General features: G+C 39.9%; 1 protein-coding gene across 1 annotated transcript; it reads right to left on the bottom strand.

The window, feature by feature from the left end:
• Positions 1-9,098: 9,098 nt before the first annotated feature.
• On the bottom strand, positions 9,099-19,169 carry LOC131243083 (sucrose synthase 7-like). The gene is made up of 17 exons (XM_058242171.1): positions 18,458-19,169; positions 17,859-17,991; positions 17,594-17,748; positions 16,980-17,172; positions 16,777-16,895; positions 16,457-16,673; positions 15,972-16,067; positions 15,715-15,888; positions 15,506-15,622; positions 14,084-14,250; positions 13,734-13,958; positions 12,862-13,183; positions 12,538-12,782; positions 10,497-10,635; positions 9,902-9,984; positions 9,458-9,484; positions 9,099-9,335 (listed from the first exon to the last, which is right to left on the bottom strand). Exons 1-17 carry the CDS (start codon positions 18,541-18,543, stop codon positions 9,287-9,289), a joined length of 2,547 nt encoding a protein of 848 aa, XP_058098154.1. The 5' UTR covers positions 18,544-19,169; the 3' UTR covers positions 9,099-9,286.
• Positions 19,170-20,636: the final 1,467 nt, after the last annotated feature.

The raw sequence follows: 20,636 nt of genomic DNA, 5'->3' as shown, positions 1-20,636 counted from the left end.
GTTGACCAAGGCGGTCATAAGGGACAAGCTGAAGCTCTATTCAGCTTTGATTGGTCTTTAGGCTTGAAGACGGGGAGGTGTTGCACTCTAGATGTAGAAGACGAAGGTTTATGGCGATGTGTCTACAAGTGAGAGATTTTTGAGATGTGGAGCCACATTTGGGGGCCGCACGACTGGTCGTGGGCCCTGCTCGACCAGTCGTGGACTGGCTCGACTCAAAGTCTAGCGAGCATCAGTTTTTGATTCTGAGGTGCTCGACCGGTCGTGGCTCATGCTCGACCGGTCGTGGGGTCCGCTCGACCGGTCGTGCAGTCTGCTCGACCGGTCGTGGTTACGTAAATTCATTTCCGAATCTGATACGGACTGCAAAAAATTGTGTCGCCTTTCGCAAGGGTGCGAAAGGGAAGTTGCCAAAACTATAAATTGGGGTCCCTAGGACTATTCTAGGGTTAAGGTGAATATTGAAAAATATTTCTAAGGTGTGGGCAAGGGATTTTCTCTGTACTTCCAAGGGAGACGTTAGTATATTGCCTTGTAATCTTCGTTTTCTTCATAGTGGAAGTTTGCATCCGTGGTATCTAAGAATCCACTTCACAGCTTCCCAATGTTCCTTCCCGGGGTTGTTCATGAACCTACTAACACTCCCACTGCTTGAGCAATGTCTGGCCTCGTGCTCACCATAGCATACATGAGACTCCCAATAGCTGACGCGTATGGAACTTTAGCCATGAAGTCCCGTTCCTCCTGCGCCTTTGTACCTTGCTCCTTAGATAACTTAAAGTGGTTGGCTAATGGAGTGATAACTGACTTAGTACTTCCCATATTGAATCGATCAAGTACCTTGGCTATGTACTCTGCCTATGACAAAATTAATTTCTTGTTTTTCCTGTCACGCTTTATCCTTATGCCTAGGATTTGTTTTGCAGCTCCTAAATCCTTCATGGAAAATTCTCTAGACAGTTGTCTTTTGAGATCTGAGATGTCCTTCATGCTTGAACTGGCCACAAGCATATCATCAACGTACATAAGAAAGATGATGTATGACGTATTAAACTTCTTCAAGTAACAACAGTGGTCTGCATGACATCTACTAAAATCGTTTCCCGACATGAAACTGTCGAACTTCTTATACCATTGCCTTGAGGCCTGCCTTAGGCCATATAAACTTTTTTTCAGTCTACACACCTTGTTCTCCTTTCCTGGTGCCACGTATCCTGTCAGCTGATACATATATCTCTTCTTCAAGGTCCCCATGAAGAAAGGTTGTCTTAACATCTAGCTACTTTAGAAGTAAGTCCTCTGTAGCCACTATACTCAAGACCATACGAATCATAGACATTTTCACCATAGGTGAAAATATTTCAGTGAAATCGATACCTGCCTTTTGTTGAAACTCTTTTACAACCAATCTAACCTTGTACCATTTCGAACCATCGTGCTCCTCCTTCAGTCTATAAACCCACTTGTTATGAAGAGCTTTCTTACCCTTGGGTAGAGTAACTAGCTCCCATGTAAGATTAGACTCAAGAGAGTCCATCTCATCATCCATGGCCTGCTCCCACTTAACCTGTGTATCCGACTGTAATGTCTCTTCAAAACACTCTGGTTCATCATTATCTGTCAGCAGTAGATAATGTAAAGAGGGTGAGTATCGGACCGTGGGTCTCCTCTCCCGAGTAGACCTCCTTACAACTGGTGTATGCGCTCTGCCTCATAATGCCCTTGTGCATGATCATCCTGTGGTACTGTAACAGCCGTGTCCGGTAACTCTTCCATCTCTATGAACTCTTTCTCCTCCGCCTTATTTTCCTGCACACTGTCCTTATGCATCACTTTTTCATTGAAGACTACATCCTTGCTTCTGAGGATTTTTCTCTTTTCTGCATCCCAAAACCTGTAACAGAAATCATGCTGCCCGTAGCCTATAAACGTGCACCTCTTGGACTTCGCATATAGCTTGTTTCTGTGCTCTGCATCAATATGAACATATGAAGTGCAACCAAATACTCTAAGATGTGCAAGGTTCACTTCTTTCCCAGTCCACGTTTCTTCTGGTAGCCCACCATCAAATGGTGCTGAGGGACTTCTATTGATGAGATATGCGGCAGTATTCACAGCATCTGCCTAAAAAGTCTTGGACAACCCTGCATGTAACCTCATGCTCCTGACACGCTCAAGGATGGTCCTGTTAATGTGCTCAGCCACACGATTCTGCTGTGGTGTCCCTGAAATCATTTTCTGATGTTTGATTCCATTTGTTGCACAATACTCCTCAAATTTTTTTATCACAATATTCTCCTTTATTATCAGATCTGAGACATTTTACTGTTTTACCTGTCTCATTTTCTATCATAACTTTTCACTTCTTAAATACATCAAATACATCAGATTTATGTTTTAAGAAATAGACCCAAAGTTTTCTACTAGCATCATCAATAAAAGAAACAAAATAATGTGAGCTAACAAGAGATAATACCTGTGCCAGTCCCCACACATCAGTGTGTAGAAGCTCCAACAGATGCGTCTTTGGAGCGCCTCCCGTCTTCTTGAAGCTTACCCTCTTCTACTTGCCATACACGCAGTCCTTGTAGAATTCCAAGTCAATAGACTTCAGTCCTGGTAGCTTCCCTTTTGACAATATACTTTCATCCATTTCTCACTCATATATCCCAACCTCTGATGCCATAATTACCCATTCACTCCAATTGATGCGACTGCGAGTGAACTATATGATCCTGAAGTCACGTACAAAGTATCTTCCTTTTTACCTCAAGATACCACCAAGGCACCTTTTGTGATCTTCCAGGAATCACTGGTGAATGTTGTCACATAACCAGTATCGGCCAACTGCCCCACTGAGATCAAATTCCCTCTTAAACTCGGTACATGTCTGACATCCTTCAATTTCAACGTCGTTCCATCTTTCTGATTTATATGAACGTCTCCCTTTCCAACGATACTGCATGGCTCATCATCACCCAGGTAGACTCTCCCAAAGTCACCAGACACATAATCACGCAGAACTTCCTAACACGAAGTGACATGAAATAAAGCACTCGAGTCTATAACCCAAGACTCATTCCTCACATCAAGAGACAATATCAACGCTTCTGTGTCACTCTCCTCAGATAGATTCACTGAATCCTTCTCGCCTAAAGAGCTTCCTTCTTATTTCTTGAGTGCTCTACAATCACGTTTCATGTGCCCCTTTTGCCATAATGCCAACACCCGTCTTTGTCTTACGGTCCCTTGGACTTCTTCCTCAACTTAGAATGCTCGTGTTTATTACCTCCTTTATTCAGCGATCTTTCTCTTCCTTCAACGTTTAGAGCATTCCCTGAATCCCCTGAAACTCATGATGCCTTTCTTCTAGATTCTTCACTAAGAATTAGATCGGCCACATCATCAAATTTCAGCTTTGTCGACCATGAAGAATTGCTCATAGCAATCACCAAACCATCCTAACTGTCTGGCAAACTGGATAAGATCAATAACGCCCTGAACTTATCCTAAAAAATAATGCCAACGGATTCCAACTGACTCATGATTGTATTGAACTCGTTTAAATGTTCAGTCATGCTCCCACCATCTGACATCTTCATGTTGAATAGTTGTTTCATAAGATGAACCTTGTTGGATGCTAAGGGCTTTTCATACATGATGGCTAGGGCTTCCATTAATTCCTTTTGTAGTTTTCACCTTGGATATATTGAAGGTAATGCTCTTAGACAAAGAGAGTCGGATCGTTCCTAAAGCCTTCCTATCTAGTAAAAACCATTCATCATCTGTCATCTTTTCTGGTTTCTTCTCTCTTCCTCCTAGAGGAATACAGAGGTCCTTCTGATACAGATAATCCTCCGTCTGCATCTTTCAGAAGGCAAAGTTTGAACCATCAAACTACTCAATTCTAGTTTTCCCTTCTTCCGTCATGTTCCCAATAGAACTAAACCAATAGCTCTGATACCATTTGTTGCGCATCACGCCAACAACACAGTGAACCGAGATCCAATCTCAAGTCTCACCCACAAACGATGAACAGGAAGAAATATAGACTAGAAAAGAATTAAAGCAAAGCAAACAAACCACAAGACAAGATATACATGGAAAAATCCCAAACTAGGGTAAAAAATCACGGATGCAAACTTCCACTATGAAGAAAATGAAGATTACAAGGCAATTTACTAACCTCTCCCTTGGAAGTACAGAGAAAATCCCTTGCCCACACCTTAGAAATATTTTTCAATATTCACCTTAACCCTAAAATAGCCGTAGGGACCCCAATTTATAGTTTTGGCAACTTCCCTTTCGCACTCTTGCGAAAGGCGACACAATTTTCCTCAGTCCGCATCAGATTCGGAAACAAATTTGTGTAACCACGACCGGTCGAGCAGATTGCACGACCGGTCGAGCACCTCAGACCCAAAAACTGATGCTCGCTGGACGTTAGTCGAGCCACTCCACGACTGGTCAAGTAGGGGGCCACGACCGGTGGAGCAGGGCCCACAACCGGTCGTGCAACCCCTAGATGTGACTCCACATCTCAACACTTATCTCTCAGAGTGTTGTCTTGATTTAGCTTAGAATGAATGAATAAACTCTGAAATTCGTGCTCTATTTATAAGTGAAAATACTGTTCACTTGACTCTTCTAAGGGTCAGTTCGACTGGTCGAAGGACCAACCAAATTTCAAAGTTTCTAGTGCGATAAGATAAGGTCATTACTCGACTGGTCGAGTGGCTTGCTCGACTGGTCGAGTGGGACCAGAAAAGCTTGCTGGACTTTGAGTCGAGCACTGCATAACCGATCAAGCACTGTTCACTCGACTGATCGAGCAATCTCTAGGTCTAGTCAAGAGTCTAATAGAAAATTCTAAATATTTGTAACAAACCTTGGACTGGTCGAGAAAACTCTTAGACCGATTGAACCACTACTTGGACTAGTCGAACAAAGACTAAGACTAGTCAAGAAAATGACCTATAAACTTATGAAATGACCCACATAAAATATACAATGAATATGACTCAACCTATGGTCAATCTAGGGTCATCCATACCTTATTTGTGAGTTGGAACAATTGAAACATCATTTGCTTCAGAACCTTGATTTCTTGGGATACGTGAAGCTTGAGTTCGATCTCTTGAACTTGAGCTTGAATTACGCTTGAGTTCTTGAGTCTTTAGCGTACAATATTTGAACTTCAAATTTGAACTTGAGTTCTTGAGCCTTAATTCTTGAATTTGAGCTTGAAACTATGAACTTCAATAATCTTCCCTTTAACTTGAAAATGTAGGCAAGTTTGACGAAGATGTAGACAACTTTAAAATGCACGAACCTAATCAATTCAACTCAAAGCATGATACAAATTCTATATGGTTTGGCACAACAAAATTTGACAACTCTTCAGGTACTAGATTTACACTATAGCATTTACAGGATGGTGAAAGTTGGAGAAATAAAATAAGGCAAAATCGTAAATACTTAATGCCATTAACCTATACCCTTGAATTCTAGATCGCATGGTTCCCTTTATCCATTTCATGTAAAATTTTATACAATGCCTATTTATCATAAATTAACCATACACGTCGAATTTTAGCCCTTAAATCATTGTAAAAGTGGCCCAATTAACAAATCAGCCCCTTAACCATTGATTTTGGTGTCCATCGAGTGAAGAAAGCTCGTGGGTAGTCGTAGTAGGATATTTCCCTTCATATGAATGACTTAAAATTTCCATCATATAGAGTAAGTGTGAAATATGATAACCACAAGCTTTTTCCTTATACGCGAAGTTATCCATTTTAGGCTTACAATCCTTTCTAAATTTGAAGCTTCCGATTGACCTACTTTACACCATCAATCGCAACTCAAATTTATACCATACTTTGGTCTCATACGACTACGATATCATGCAAAATTTAGACCCCGATCTAAGATCATACATCATTGAATGATGACCGCCTTGACTCCAATTCCTTCCTTTTGGTGCAAAAGGTGAAATTTCATATTTAGGCCTTTTCTACCATTGATCAACTACTAACTTTTATCCAACCATTTGTCTATCCTGACTACACATTTTTTTCAAAATTGGGCCCTGATCATTAAGTGTAGATCATTAATTGAGATCAAATTCATTTTGTCACTCGTTAGGAGAATTTTTAAGATAGGCCAATTTAAATTTTGGTTCATATACCCTGCCTTTATTGGATGACTCCGACACACTGGATGAATTAGATTTAAAGAAAGATTGCCAGAAAAGGTCAAATTAGAGAAACCTAATCCAAGTGAGATATGAAACACACCCCTCTCACACGTCCACTCCTTTTATAAAAGGGGTGTACATTCCCTTCTTCACTCACACACCACCTCCCAAACGTCCAAGGATGGGAGAAAGAGAAAGAGAAGCCTAGACACCCATCATCCTCCTACTCAAGCGATGTCGTGATTCATGTAGAAGCTTTCCTACATGATATCTATCTATGGTTTAGATATAAGGCTAAGGTGAGGGATTCCTTTAAAGCTTACACTAATTTAAGTTGATATGATATATCTTGTTTTTGCATACTTTCATGTTACTGTGATTTTTCATGCAATTGATTGATTTACCATTATCAATTATTTATCATTTTGAAAATTATAGTTAAGGTATAATTTTAATTATGCGTGATTTTTATAAATTCATAAAGGGTGATGGATACGAGCCCTGCCCTTTGTCAATTTTGAGAACGACGCGTGCTTCCACTTTATATTGAGTTGGCCTTTGCTCCTCTCACCTTATTTTATTGAGTTAGCTTATTTGCTACTCTTCTCTTTTATTGAGTTAGCTTATTGCTACTCTTCTCCTTTATTAGGTTAGCCTTATGCTAAGGCTTGGAATTCCAAAACTCCTATGGTTTGATTTATTTTCCCATTGATGTAAGTGATGTATTAGAGGTCTCACATCTAGTGATTCATATAATATTTAATCATGGATGTAATGTGCTCTAAGTAGTGACCCTCTTAGTTAACGCGTAATTCCATAAATTTTGGGTAGTGGTGCATAAATCGATGTAAGTAATCCACAATGCATGTTACATCACTTCCGGGATTGGATGTCACAAATAGTCATTACATGAATAAATCGTATCATGTAATTCATTTGATCCGTGTTTTGTGTTGCCTTGAGGTGTTCATGTAAATCCACGATAGCGTTGGATATGCCAACGAATCTCTGTAGCGTTAAAATATGGGGAGAGCCGGATTTTTTATGAATTATATTCCACATTATGATGATCATTACGTATGATGGACTGCTCACACTTTGCTAGGCATGCATTCATATATATTGATTGCGCATACTGATACCACTCATAGTGATGGAGTACGAGACGTATCAGAACCCTTACATTACTTTTATGAATCTCTTGAATTATTGTTAATCTTTAAAGATAGTCATCACTAAGAGTAGGGCATTGACCCTCTCCAACCATACAGACATTGCAGGTGGAGCACAGACCGAAAATGTGGATGTTGATTGCTCTATGGAAGATTATTCATAATAAATGAGAAGGATAACATTACGTTTAGATTTATTTTCTACTGCACACTTTGATAATGTAATAAGCTCCCATTTGATAGGGCATTAGACAGTTAACTTAATTTTATGCCTTGATGGAATAAGAAGTACAATTAATTTTATTCTTGTGATTGGGTACTTTCATGAATGTGATATAAATGAAAAAAATAAGGTGTGATTTTTAACGCATCCAAATTATTACTTTATTAACACCTGAAATTATTGGGCACGAGTATGTACTCGGGCTGCGAAAATTCGAGGTGTTACAGAAGATGCTCCTCTTTATAGGTGAGGAGAGGCGGTGGCATTTGGGGGGGGGGGCTGGTGTTCTCCTTGTTTAGCATGGGTGAGTTATAAGAGGATTTGGATTTTGTATGTGGTGGGAGGATATTCCGAGATCCTTGGCGAAGATTTTGGGATCCCGAGCGTATCATGGATACTCTTCAAGATCTTTGGAGAAGATCTCAAGTGGATCTCTCTTAGATAAGATTTGATTATTCGGAGTCAGTGGAGATATGCAGCAGGATGTCGAGGTGGTCTTGGTTGACCTGACCTAGGAGTAGTATACCGACCTGACCTAGGGGTAGTCTGCTGACCGAACCTGATTCTTTCGGCACATGTTGTCCTATTTTCCAATCTGCTGACGAGAGGCCAAGCTTCAGACTGGTTGTTGCACGATCTAACACCGAGTGGCGGGTTTCTCATGCAGGTTCATTGTTGCCCGAACTGGCTAGGTGTATGAGGATCCGACCTAAACTTTGACTATTGGTTGGCCCATTTTCCCGTAACAATATATAGGAAAAGGTTCTATACCGTCGAGCTCATGGGAACTCCCTATGAGGTCAAGCTGTGTGGGTCCCACCATGATGTATGTCGAACACCTACCCCATTAGTCAGATGCACAATTCCATAGTGGGCCTAGGGCTTAAAAATCGAGTCAATCGATGACTTGTGTGGGCCACACCACATACAAAAGTTGAGAGGGGTTACCCTCCATTAAAACATTCATAATCATTTTTTGGGCCCACCGAGATGTGGTTCACAAATCCAGACCATTCATTATGTGTGTCCCACTTGGATGAGGGGTCAAGACCAAGTTTCAGGCGCATCCAAATTTCAGGTGGGCCCCACCAAGTGCTTTTATATGTTTTAGGCATGTCTTCACATCATTTTAGATGGTATGGCCCACCAAAGCTCCGTATACAGCTGATTTTTGGGATATCCCATAATTTAAATGGGACCCATCAAATGCGCGGTGTTGATGTTCGACATACATCATGGTGGGGCCCACACAGCTCGACCTCATGGGGAGTTCCCATGAGCTCGACCGTATAGAACCTTTTCCCTATATATATATATATATATATATATATATATATATGTCTGGCCTGTCTGGCCAGTTCAAAAGTCGATTGGGAGTACTTCCAAACCCAACCTTAGTAGATGTCAAGGTATGATTATCATGGCTTAAACCATCACTAGGCCAATCTCGGCCAAAAGTCATTTTCTTTTTTCATATTTGGTTTTTGTGTAGATGACTTTCATGAAAACCACAAACACCCCAAGCCTTTCATTCAATCAACAATGCTCAATAGAACACATCTTCTGTTATTTTTGTTTAATTACAAATATAAATGTTCAAAACAATTTCAATCGAACGTTGGGAAATGAAAGTGGAATAATCGCCACCAAACTCCAACCAAGGCGATTTCAAGCTTGCCGAGTTGATGTCCTTCATGCTTTTGAAGAAGATTGTTTTGAATGGAAGCAGCTTAAGAAAACTCTGTTACCATAAGCAGAGACGTCAGCAATTAGCCAAGATTCATAGAAGTCAATTCCAATGATTATTCAATTAACCAACTTAATGAAATAACCTAGTAAGAAAGTTAAGACTTTTCTTTTCACCTTGAGAATCTCGATTGTGGACTCTTGCTATCACAAAGAGAACAAACAGTAAGTTGTAAGTAATAAAAAATGCATAAACCAGAAAAAGCCCACAATTTATTTTCACTTAATAATGAAAATGAGCCTCAATAATAGATGTAATTAGATGAGCTAATAGTCAGGCATATAGACGTTAAACCGTAGGTCAGTGTATAGTTCACCCTGCATCTTTTGTGATGACCAAGATCCTAGATAGCACACCACATGGAGACGAAGTTACATTGGTTTAGATCTTGATGTGAAATGCCAGTCGTCAAGAGCTTATGTACTGAATTACGGTGTATATACTTTACCACTTGATCACTTATCTTAATTCAACAAGGCTGTTGTTGCATTTTTGAATGACACAGGTTCACAGAAGCCAAGACACTGCATTAGCAAGTGTTAGTTGCAACATTAAAATACCTTTTTGGTGGTTGAGGTTTCCCCACTAGTGTTGATGATTCAAGTTTTCTGGTTTCAGATGCAGCCATTAGCAGATGTTTTGCCTGCAAGAGTCCCATTACAGACAGTAAAACATCAGCAAAAGTCAATAATATATTTTGGGAGATAATACTTAAGACCTCTTTTTCTTTCTTTCTTTTTTTTTTCTTTTTTTTTTTTTTTTTTTTTTTTTTTTTTTTTGTATTGTATACACCGTTTTTTCCTACTTTTGGGTGTTGGAATGGTGCAATTTTGGTACTAGTCTACTACGACAAGTAGAAAAAGTGTGAAGTGTACTACTTCAATACCCAAATAGAAAAATGGGTGTTTGAATAAAAGTGTAGGGTGTATAATAATTGTCATTTCCCCATGGGAACTGGTATGTACACTCTCCTCATGATGAATGCACTTTTTGTAACAGTCTACTGCCAGAGGCAGAATTTGAGTGTAAGGAGTACTGTCCTAACACCTAAAGTAGATACAAAGTGAATGGGGATAGAAATATAACGACGAACTATCAAATTTCTTTTGTTTGTAGTTTTACTACATATCCAGAAATCAATTCCTTCTAACTTACCAAGTTTCTGAACTGGAGATTGTAAAACATTTGGAGATACCGCTGTTTGGCTTGTTTTTCTTCCTTGCTCACTTGCCTCCAGAAGTTGTAGATTGACCCCATATTCATTACCTTGTTTGCATAGATCTTCCACGTGTAGCTGCAATACAATCCCATTAAAGAAACATGTAAGCATATACACTACCTTGAAAATCAGTGGTTCATGAGTGAAATATACTAGAATTTGAAAAGAAAAGCTAATTAGCAACATATGCTACATTGTTGCAGAATATGATACAAGAAAGATTCGAGGCTTATTGTATTGATGGGAACATGTGGGTGCATCTAAGCAATGTGGAAAATTTTGATTTCTCAATGAAATCAAAGAATCTTTTATGCAGGCCCCATCTGGGCCAAGACCATCTTCATCATTGATTTTCAGACAGCCCGCAATAAAAACATTCGATGGTCCAGATTAATGTGGAATTCTGAACAAATCACTGTTATGATCCTGGATGACAGTAATGGGACTTGATGGAATGGTGAGGGTTTGATTTCCGTCATATAGTGTGTTCTCTTTTCAATCTAGTTGCTTTGATTAGCTATTTACTTAGGAGTGTTTTGGTATTTTTACATTGAATGAGTTTGAGTAGTGAGTGGTTCAGACTGATTAGGTTTAGGTTTAGTATAAATGCTTCATTTAGATTTGGGGTTTTAGTATAGATGCCTTCCTTTATATTGTATCTTTAATTTTTAATTTTTATTTATTTATTTATTTATTTTTGTTTTTTGAGTAAATAAATTGAGTTTTTCTCCATGAGTGCATCTCAATTTTTCAGTGCTTGAGCTGGAGGAAAATCATTGAGTCTTAATGGCTGCATGTGGACTTTGTGTTTGCAAGGCTTTTCAGATTCCCATTGCTTGAGCCGCTCGCAGGGCATTTGAACTGCATTTTTTCATGCCAATGCCATCCTATCTAAACCCAGCTGGCTGGACGAGTCACCGCAATGACCTGAATGGACCACATAATGACCTGAATGGACCACAACAATTTTTTTCATGGGATTTTGATGTTGCATTGCTTCACTAAGCAATGTGGGACCTACTTACAGTTAAGTACAAATTAATGTGATCATTAAAGCTTGTGGATAAGACCAACTTACGAATATAGTGTTCATCTGAAGTAGCATGCAAGCCTCAAGAAGTTTGATTGTGACCATTGTTCGAAATATCCCCAATATTATCAAAATATCCCTGATATTATTATATCTCCAGCTCGGCAATACTGATAACACTGGTAATATAAAAAATATCAGGTATTGGTGATGTATTGCTAAGTATTGCCAATGTATCAATATCGCCAATATTTTTGACTGCATAAATTCCAGGTATCGCTCTTGTATTTCTAATTTATCGATATTGCCAATATTTTTTATTGTGTAAATTTCAGGTGTCACTTGTATCGCTAGTGTATAGACAATATTTCAATAACATCGCTAACGTATTGATATTACTAGACATCTTTTTGTTAAAAAAATTCATTTCAGTTATTTATTTATTTTTTTAGGCGCATGGTTGTATGCGGTGTTCAATTTATTGACGATAATATCGATAATACCGGTATGTTATCATTATTGGAACATGGGTGATATAGAGACCACAATCTTTCGTTGTTTCCTTTCAGGCGAAGTATCGTGTTGTCAGTATTTTGAAATATCGATGGATAGATGGGATGGTTGGACTGATTTATTACAACAACATATGCTTTTAGGCCCCATTAAATTGAAACTTATTATATATGCATTCTTTTTGTAATTTTTTTTGTTCTTAAATATGAAAATATGTGTATTTTAGTATCTCTTGAAGTTTCATTGAAAAATTCCACCATTTTCTCCATATTTTCCCAATGTTTCCCCGCATTTCCATTTATCGACTATTATTGGCGATATCAATATTGTTTCCGTATCCCTGGCCAGCGAAACTTGTATCAATACCGATAGTTTGAACACTGATTGTGAATATTTAACAACTCTAGTTATAGATTTGTGGGTTATTGAATTACCACTCCTCAATGCGTTGAAGCCCACCCTTGGACAGCTTATACCAGTGTTCCCTGTCTTGCTTGCATTTCTCAAAGAAATCTGCAATCTTGTTGCTCGATTCATCTCCATTGGTTGGATCAATGTGGAAGCCAGAAACTCCATCAACAATTATCTCGGCTGGCCCACCTTGATTGGTTGCGAAGGTGGGTAGTCCACAGTTCATCGCCTCGATGATTGTAAGACCAAATGCTTCATACAAGGCAGGCTGTAACCAACAAAAGATAAGTCAATAGAAATTTAGAGACCAACATCGATGAAACTATTCTAAGATGTATTGATCAAACCTGCACGAAAGCTCCCTTAGTATCGGCGATGCAACGGTAAAGCTCTCCATTCCGGATTCTATCATTTTGAGCTGCTATCCATCTGATCTGGCCCTTTAGTTTGTAATTCTCAATCAGCATATGCATCTTCTTTATCTCGCTCATTTCTTCTCTGTCTTTCGATTTGGACTCATCGAAGAAGGCTGCGACAACAACAAGATTTACCAATTCCCTCAGCCGCTTGTTCTTACCATACCACTCCGTTAATCCGGTGATGTTCTTCACTATATCTAGTCTTGCCATTGAGAAGATGATGGGTTTCTTCCTGTCTTCAAGAAATCCTCTGTTTTCAGTCATAGTGCAATACAAATGTTAGAAACTTGTACTGATATAGATTAAAGTACATGGGTATATGCCTATCTATACAGTATAGTGTTAGCACTGTAATATACTTAAAGATATGCATCATGAAATACTAGAAGTAATCATGGAATGTATGTGATGAGGTATTATTTGATCCTCGACTGAAAGAAATGGCATTTTCTAAGTTTGGCCAAGCAATATTACACGTGGGACCTGCTTTCTGCTAACCTAAGCTATTTCTGGCAGAACGTCAGCAAGGGATCTCCTTATTAGATGATCCAAACCATCCTGTGGAAACAGACTTTACAACCAATTGTCCACATTTAAAGGGGGGTGATCAAATGGTTAGGATCATCAATTGTGGAGGATTAGGGTATCACCCAATATGAGGTGGGGTCCACATGGATTTTATGGGTGAAGCAAATGGTTGATCAGGCATTTTACTGGACATGTAGAGTGTTGTTTAGTTGCCTTTCCAAATTTATGTATTGCAGTTTTCAATGCATTATAGCCAAGATTATGTAACTTACATATGCTCATTGTTTTGTTCTTTACTGTAGAGTAGCTCTTCAATGGCCGGATGAAAAGATGTCATCCTTTTTTCTTTCTCTGTATATGGGAAATACATGGATTGATCAGCGCCAGGGGCCGCTATGTTGAATTTAGGATCGAAGACATTGATGCCTGAGACAACTCTGTATAGCCCTGGAAGTGTAAATGCAGCATGGCTTTCATACTGTCCAGGCCTATCCTTACTGCAGAAGACAACATTCAAATTTCAATTTGATCATCTGCATTTAACCAAACCAATTATTGCAATTCAATTAAAGTACAAATTAAAACACAAACTTGATTTCTAAAATGCTGATTGTTCTCTGACCTTCCTGCGATTTCTTGGAAAGTGCTGGTGATGACAAAATCAGTTGTGTTCATGGCGATTATGTCAGCGGTGAATTGGCATGAGAAATGGTACTTTGGGTCTAGTTCTTTCCAATTGATGTCTGAATCTTCATACTTGGTCTTCTCCAGAGCATGGGCTATGGTTCCCTGGATTAAGAACATATCACATCATAAACATTGGAATAAAGTCATAGACATGAATAAAAATTACTAAGTGAAATGAGGTATAGTTTCATTACGAATAAGAACTTGGTCTCTTCAATTAAAGGTAGACATTGGAAATGTTACTTGTATTAGTGAGCTTATGTTAGGATCTGAAACATGGTTAGAGAAAGCAAAAACCCAATTCTTTTTTAATGTCCAACCAGTTGGGTTGACTTGATGGCTTCGTCAGGTCAACTTGTAAAGACTGCATTGTGAAACTAAATGCGAACAGAATGTTGGGTAGTCGAGGAATAACATGTTCATAGGATCAGTGTATCTAGAATGAAAATGTTGAGATGGATGAGTGGCAAGACTAGGAAGGATAGAATTAGAAATGAATGCATTCAAGGGAACTTAAGAGTAGCACCAATAGTTAATAAGATGAGGGAAAGTAGACTTGGATGGATGGTTTGTAAAAGGTGATGAATGTCTTCACAGTCCTGTGAGCATCTCAGCAACGGACACCATGGCACAGCTATGGGTGGACCCGTGAGTGATTTGGTGAAGGTCTATGCAACACAACCTTGTTGGAATTTCATGGAGAAAATCTTTACCGTTCATTTTAACATTAAAAATATTCAAAATAAATTGCTACTAATCTAGAGATTACACTCTTTTATAGAGGTTCGAAGATGATAAAGATCATAAATCCTAATCTAACTCTACCTCTATCCATCCTAATCAGATAGAAAGTGATTAATTGGATAGGACTAGAGTGATTAAGCTGACTCAGCCCAGTCCGAAGTCTATGTAATGCGCTAGTAACGGATGATCTAGAGTGGGTCCCACTTTGTGAGACTGATCTCATACACAGGACCAATCCAGCTGCATCAGTTTGGCCATGTGCAATGGAGACCAAAAACTGCACCAGTTAGGAGTGGACTCAAGTTGAACACTCTAGAAGGGCAATGGTTTAACTGAGGATATAGTCCTTGATAGAGTGGAATAGTAGAATAGATTTTCGGTAGTCAAACCCAATTAGTTGGGAGAAGGCTTAGATGAAGTTACACAAAGGCGAATCCAATAAAGAAAAAAGCTACACAAAGTTGGATAGATTGTCATGTCAATTCCTTGATGAGTTTTAGAACTATGATCTGAACAAACATGCAAATTTCATAAAGTAATTTGTTAACAGTAATACATTGACAAATCAAAACTAGGAATTCAGTAGTTAATGAAGTGATGGAAAATGTCACACCTGAGTTATCCCAAGCTTGCTTGCCATTAGAGATGCCACCAAGTTTCCATCTGTGTAATTTCCGATGATCAGGTCTGGTTTTCCTTCCAAGTGCTCGATGATTTTGGCAGATGCGTCCTAAGGATCCAAGGACTTCAGTTACTATGAATAGAATGGGTGATAGAAAAGAAAACAATAATGGTAATTCAGATGGTTGAGGGACGATGTGCCTTGGCAAATCTCTCTAGGTAGGGGTAGTCATCGAAACGAGAAACCCAATGGCGCAGGACTCCATCCTCTGTCATGAATGGCACTCGGAGAATGTGTGAATGTTTAGTGTTCAGGATCCGCTCCAATTCCAGGTTACATGTAGTCCCCCGAGATTCTGGTATAAGCCGTGTAACCTGTATAATAGATGAAATGGTTTTATCTTCTACTCAAATGTCGCTGTACTTGTAACTTTATTTATCGATCATCGATAACTTACCACCAGAATTCGAGGCGTCACAGTCAATCCTTGCCGCTTAATTCTGAGTAGCATTTCCTCCTCTAAGGCTTTTACTTGATCTAGAATATAAACTACCTGTTCAAAACATACAATGTTCAATCAAGCATCTTTTTCTGGCCCAATAAGTACATATGGTACCCAAGTTTTGGTAATCCAAATTATTCATCTGATGGTTCTCAGATGACCCAGAAACCCCTTCCATCTTATGATCCTAACCATTCAACTGGGTCCCTTGTAATATGGAACCACTGACTGTAATATTCTAGTTTCATCTGATGGATATGATCAGCCAATACAGGAGAATTTACAGCATGCCCCATTCCATTATGGGCCCACCAGATCAATTGCTGAAAGGTCCCCCCCACCCGTACAATTGTTGGGTCGAACAAGAAGGGGAAAAAATCTGTTTCTTTACATCCAGCATTACATGATGAAATCATTAACTGGTGGATAAGATTTTGTACCTGACCACCAGTATCAGGCAAACCAAGAACACCCACTTGCCCAAAGTAGCCATGGGGTGTGAAAATAACAATGCTAAAGGTTGTCGGAACTCTACTAAAGAACTTCTCCATATTCAAAGGATCCGGCGCTTGAAGTATCTCAGAGAGCGCATTGATTGTCTCTCCGACCCGTTCGGCAGTATCACCCCATCCTTTCTCCAAACCCCAGTCCTTGAATCTGGAAACGTCAAAACACCCAACATCAATTTCGGGTTTTTAAGGCCGCAGCAGGTATTAACCTTGAGTTGTAAAATGGAATACAAGAGGATATGTAGAACTACCTCAGCTCGAACTTACGGAATGGTGTATCTTTGGGAAGTGCATTGAGGAACGTTCTCGCCAGGAGCAATGCCATCTGAAGCTTCTTCACATTGTTGAGGCCTTCGCTAACCATAAGACTCTGTGATTTTTGCATGTAAAAAGAAAACCGTTAATTGTCTGATCTTACGACAGTAGTATCATTTCTTTCAAATCCATTTCTTACTTCTCCTCGATGATTAAGAGCGATCAAGTAATCCAGCAAAGAATTCATACTCTTGGAGTCCCGCCTGAGTTTCAAGGATAAGAATTTCGCAACGAATTGGACCCCATTACCGATCGATGAAGGTAAGGCCATATGAGGTGTATGAAATTCAAAGGGTCTGAAGTCCACTTCTAATGAGTTTTCATCGACTGCCCTGTACATAGACGATGTGTTACAATTGAAAGTCTACATAATGGAAATTGTGTTTGGTTTGATTCTATCAGGACTTACAGGATCCTCCACCCAAACATATGGGACCCATGGTTCTGTGATCTTGACATTCATTTGATAGGCCCCACTGTTAGTAGAGGACATTAACAAAAAAAAAAAAAAAACAAAAAAAAAAAAAGAAGAAGAAGAAAGATAGTAGTTCCAAACCCTTGCCTGCAAATGGTCCACCATGGGATGTTCCAATCTTGGAGGCACCATGGTGGGGCCATCAGATCATCGGTGGGGATTACCGAACCATGAACCCCATTTGTACAATGTCGAGGCGCCAAGGATACAATACACACCGGCCTCAAGTGAAGGTTCATCTAATTCATCCTAGTTGATTATTGTGAATAGTAACATACCAGTTCTCATGGGAGATGGTTTCCTTGAATTTTAAGAACTCTGAAGCCGTGATCGCATCTATTACCAGATCGTCTGCATTCACCTTAACATATTCCCACATTCCGGGGTTGGATCTTATTGCCAACGCAACGTTCGGAGGATCAACAGCTGCCTCCTGCAATTTTCAGATAACATATATGAGTTTCAGGAAGATCGTAACATCTATGCAATCCTGTTATAATACCTGTAAGCTTGGAAAACTCATATGCACAAAGGGAAGTTCACCTGAGTGGAACAAATGATGTAGCCAAGAAAGCCCTCCAAAACCTTGTTTCTTTCGCCCTTGTCGTCAATCGATCTCTCCAATTCCTCCAGTAAATGATGGGATTTCATTAATCTTTTCCCTTTACTGATGTACCTGTTCTTCAATTAGGAAATCAGACCATGTAGAGAGAGAGAGAGAGAGAGAGAGAGAGAGAGAGAGATTTTGACGACGTTGATGATGATGATGAGAAATGTGCTGGCTACTTGTGAGAGTCGGACTCCAGGGCTACTCACCAAACACATACCAATGCAGGACACGTATGGGAAATCCAGCGTGTTCTTCAGGTGGGACCCATCATTTCAGTGTGGTTAACCTGAAAATCGGACCATTCCTGTCACCGGGTGGGCCATGCGTGTGCGAGAAATTGGATGGTCTAAAGGAATTGACAATAATGGTCAATGCACGTGTGCCGGCCACCTGATGACTGGACCAGCGATGGCATGTATGCTGTGGGCCCCACCTATGAACAGCCTGGATCTATCACACCCATGTTAGAATGGGGATTGGCGGGAGATTAGGATCCTCACAAGCACCCATAGCAGTTTCTCCCATGACATACCTTGCAAAACACCTCTTCATCGCGTAGCGGCTCTGCTTCACAGCTTCGGGCATGCTCTCAACAATGGTGACTGGAGAAGAAGCCATTCGAACAAATAACAAAAAACCCAAAAAAATTCAAATGAGAACAACTCTCAATTTTCGCTTTGGAGGTAATTTGATGATTTTGGGCTGCTCATCGGAAATCGATGCAATTTACAGAATGGGCTGCTGCATTTATTGGATGATTCAATTGGATTAATTTTATATAAAAATATTGTATTTTATTTTTTCCCATGGCGGGTTTCTATGAAGACAAAGTGATTGGAAGCGAGGATTTCTTGACAGAAGCGGGCCCCGGGAAAGGTCTGATCAGAGGACAAAGCACATTCTCTAAAGAAGTTGGGAAAGTAATATCGAATGCAAGGAAGGAATTCAGAACAGATTGGAGATTCCTTCATTGAAGCACCAATGCGAAACTGAGGCGATTCTGCCATTAGGAAACGGTGGTTTGGAAGATTTCTTAGGATTGAGATCCTCTGCCTTAATTTTATTTTCTTTCCCCTTATTTTACTATTTTGGAATAGATTTTTTGAAAAAATGAGTATTCTTTTCTTCCCTCTTTGGCCTCTATGACCGTTAGCTTTTTCGTAGCCAAGATTCGAAGCGGATTGCGTCTTGCCCCAGCCTGAACGGGCGCGGATTAGCCACTGACAGGTACTGAAGTGACGTCACCAAGTTCCGTGGCCCACGCCATGATGTATGTTTTGTATCCACACCTTCCATCCATTCCTATAGATCATTTTAGGGCAATATCCAAAGAATGAGTTAAATCCAAAGCTCCATTGGACCCAGCACAGAAAACAGTGGGGACAGTGACGCCCACCATTAAAAACTTTTAAAGGCCACAAAAGTTTTAGATCAAGCTGATATTTGTGTTTCCCCTTATTTCATGTCTTTTCTAACATTTGAACAGGTTGGATTTTAAATAAACATTATGGTAGGCCTTAAGATAGTTTCAACAGTGAGAATCACTCTCCCCACTGTTTTTTGTGGTGGGGTCCACTACAAATTTTTATCTGCCTCGTTCTTTGGCTCATCCCGTAAAATGATATCTAAAAATGGATGGAGTGTGTGGATACAACAGAACTTGGTGACATCACTTCAGTAGCCGACTCTCTACTCAACTTGTAAGTATCTAATCGGCATCCAACCTGAACGGACTGGGTCCCAGCAGGGGCTATGTAGGGCCCACCGTGATGTAAAGGTTGTATCCACGCCATCCATCCATTTTTTTTAAAGATCATTTTATAATATGAATCCAAAAATAAGGTAGATCCAAGGCTCAGGTGGACCACGCCACAGGAACCAGTGGTGATAATGAGGCCCACTAGTGAAACCTTCCTAGGGTCCCCCGTGAGGTTTATTTTCCATCCAACTTATTCATAAGTTCACACGGACCTGGATGAAGGCAAATGTCGATCAAAAGTTCTACGGCTTCCAAGAGTTTTTAATAGTGGTCGTTCAATCCCCACTGTGTGGTCCACTTGAAACTTAGATCTGCGCGATTTTTGTCATTATTTCATAAAATGATTTGGAAAAATGGATGGATGGCGTGGATAAATCCCATACATCACGACGGACCACACAGAATCCCTGCCCGAACGCTAGAGGCAATCAACATCACAAAGAATTAGAGCTGGGCATCGAGTCGAGTTGGACCAGATTGGATCCAACTCGACTCGGTCCGAAAATTTTCATGGACTGACTCGAACTCGATCCGATCTGGGACCGAGTCCGGGTTGTCACGCCCCAAACTCAGAAACCAGACTCACAAAATTCCGGATTGCCGAATTCGGCGTCGACAGCCTCCGTAGTACTCCATTCTTAGCTCCCGGCACCCATACATCAGGTTCCGATCCTGGAATCCTATAAGAAGGATTTTTATCATAAATTTGATTCGTAATAAGTATAACCATAAGCATAACCCACGAATAATAACCAAGACACCATCACAAAGTCCACTATGATAAAAAAAAACTTTAAGGTACAATGTGCATGAAGGGAAATACAATTATAATAATAACGGAAACTCCTGAAGCTCAACTGCATGCTCCTGCCGCGACTAAGCTACAGCTACGTCCTGGCGTCAGCTGTACGCATCAATCGTGCATAAGCTTATAGAAAACTTAGAAGGTGGT

Source organism: Magnolia sinica, chromosome 4, assembly GCF_029962835.1.
Source record: "Magnolia sinica isolate HGM2019 chromosome 4, MsV1, whole genome shotgun sequence".
In the NCBI taxonomy this organism is placed as follows: domain Eukaryota; kingdom Viridiplantae; phylum Streptophyta; class Magnoliopsida; order Magnoliales; family Magnoliaceae; genus Magnolia; species Magnolia sinica.
The sequence above is the reverse complement of the archived record's forward strand: the minus strand, read 5'-3'. Positions and strand labels throughout refer to the sequence as shown.

Excerpts from the sequence above, each read along its gene's own strand:
- LOC131243083 (XM_058242171.1), bottom strand. The coding sequence starts at position 18,543 with ATGGCTTCTTCTCCAGTCACCATTGTTGAGAGCATGCCCGAAGCTGTG. Across the intron at positions 15,889-15,971 it reads TGACGCCTCGAATTCTGGTG|GTTACACGGCTTATACCAGA; the intron begins GTAAGTTATCGA and ends TCTATTATACAG. Across the intron at positions 15,623-15,714 it reads ACCTAGAGAGATTTGCCAAG|GACGCATCTGCCAAAATCAT; the intron begins GCACATCGTCCC and ends TTGGATCCTTAG.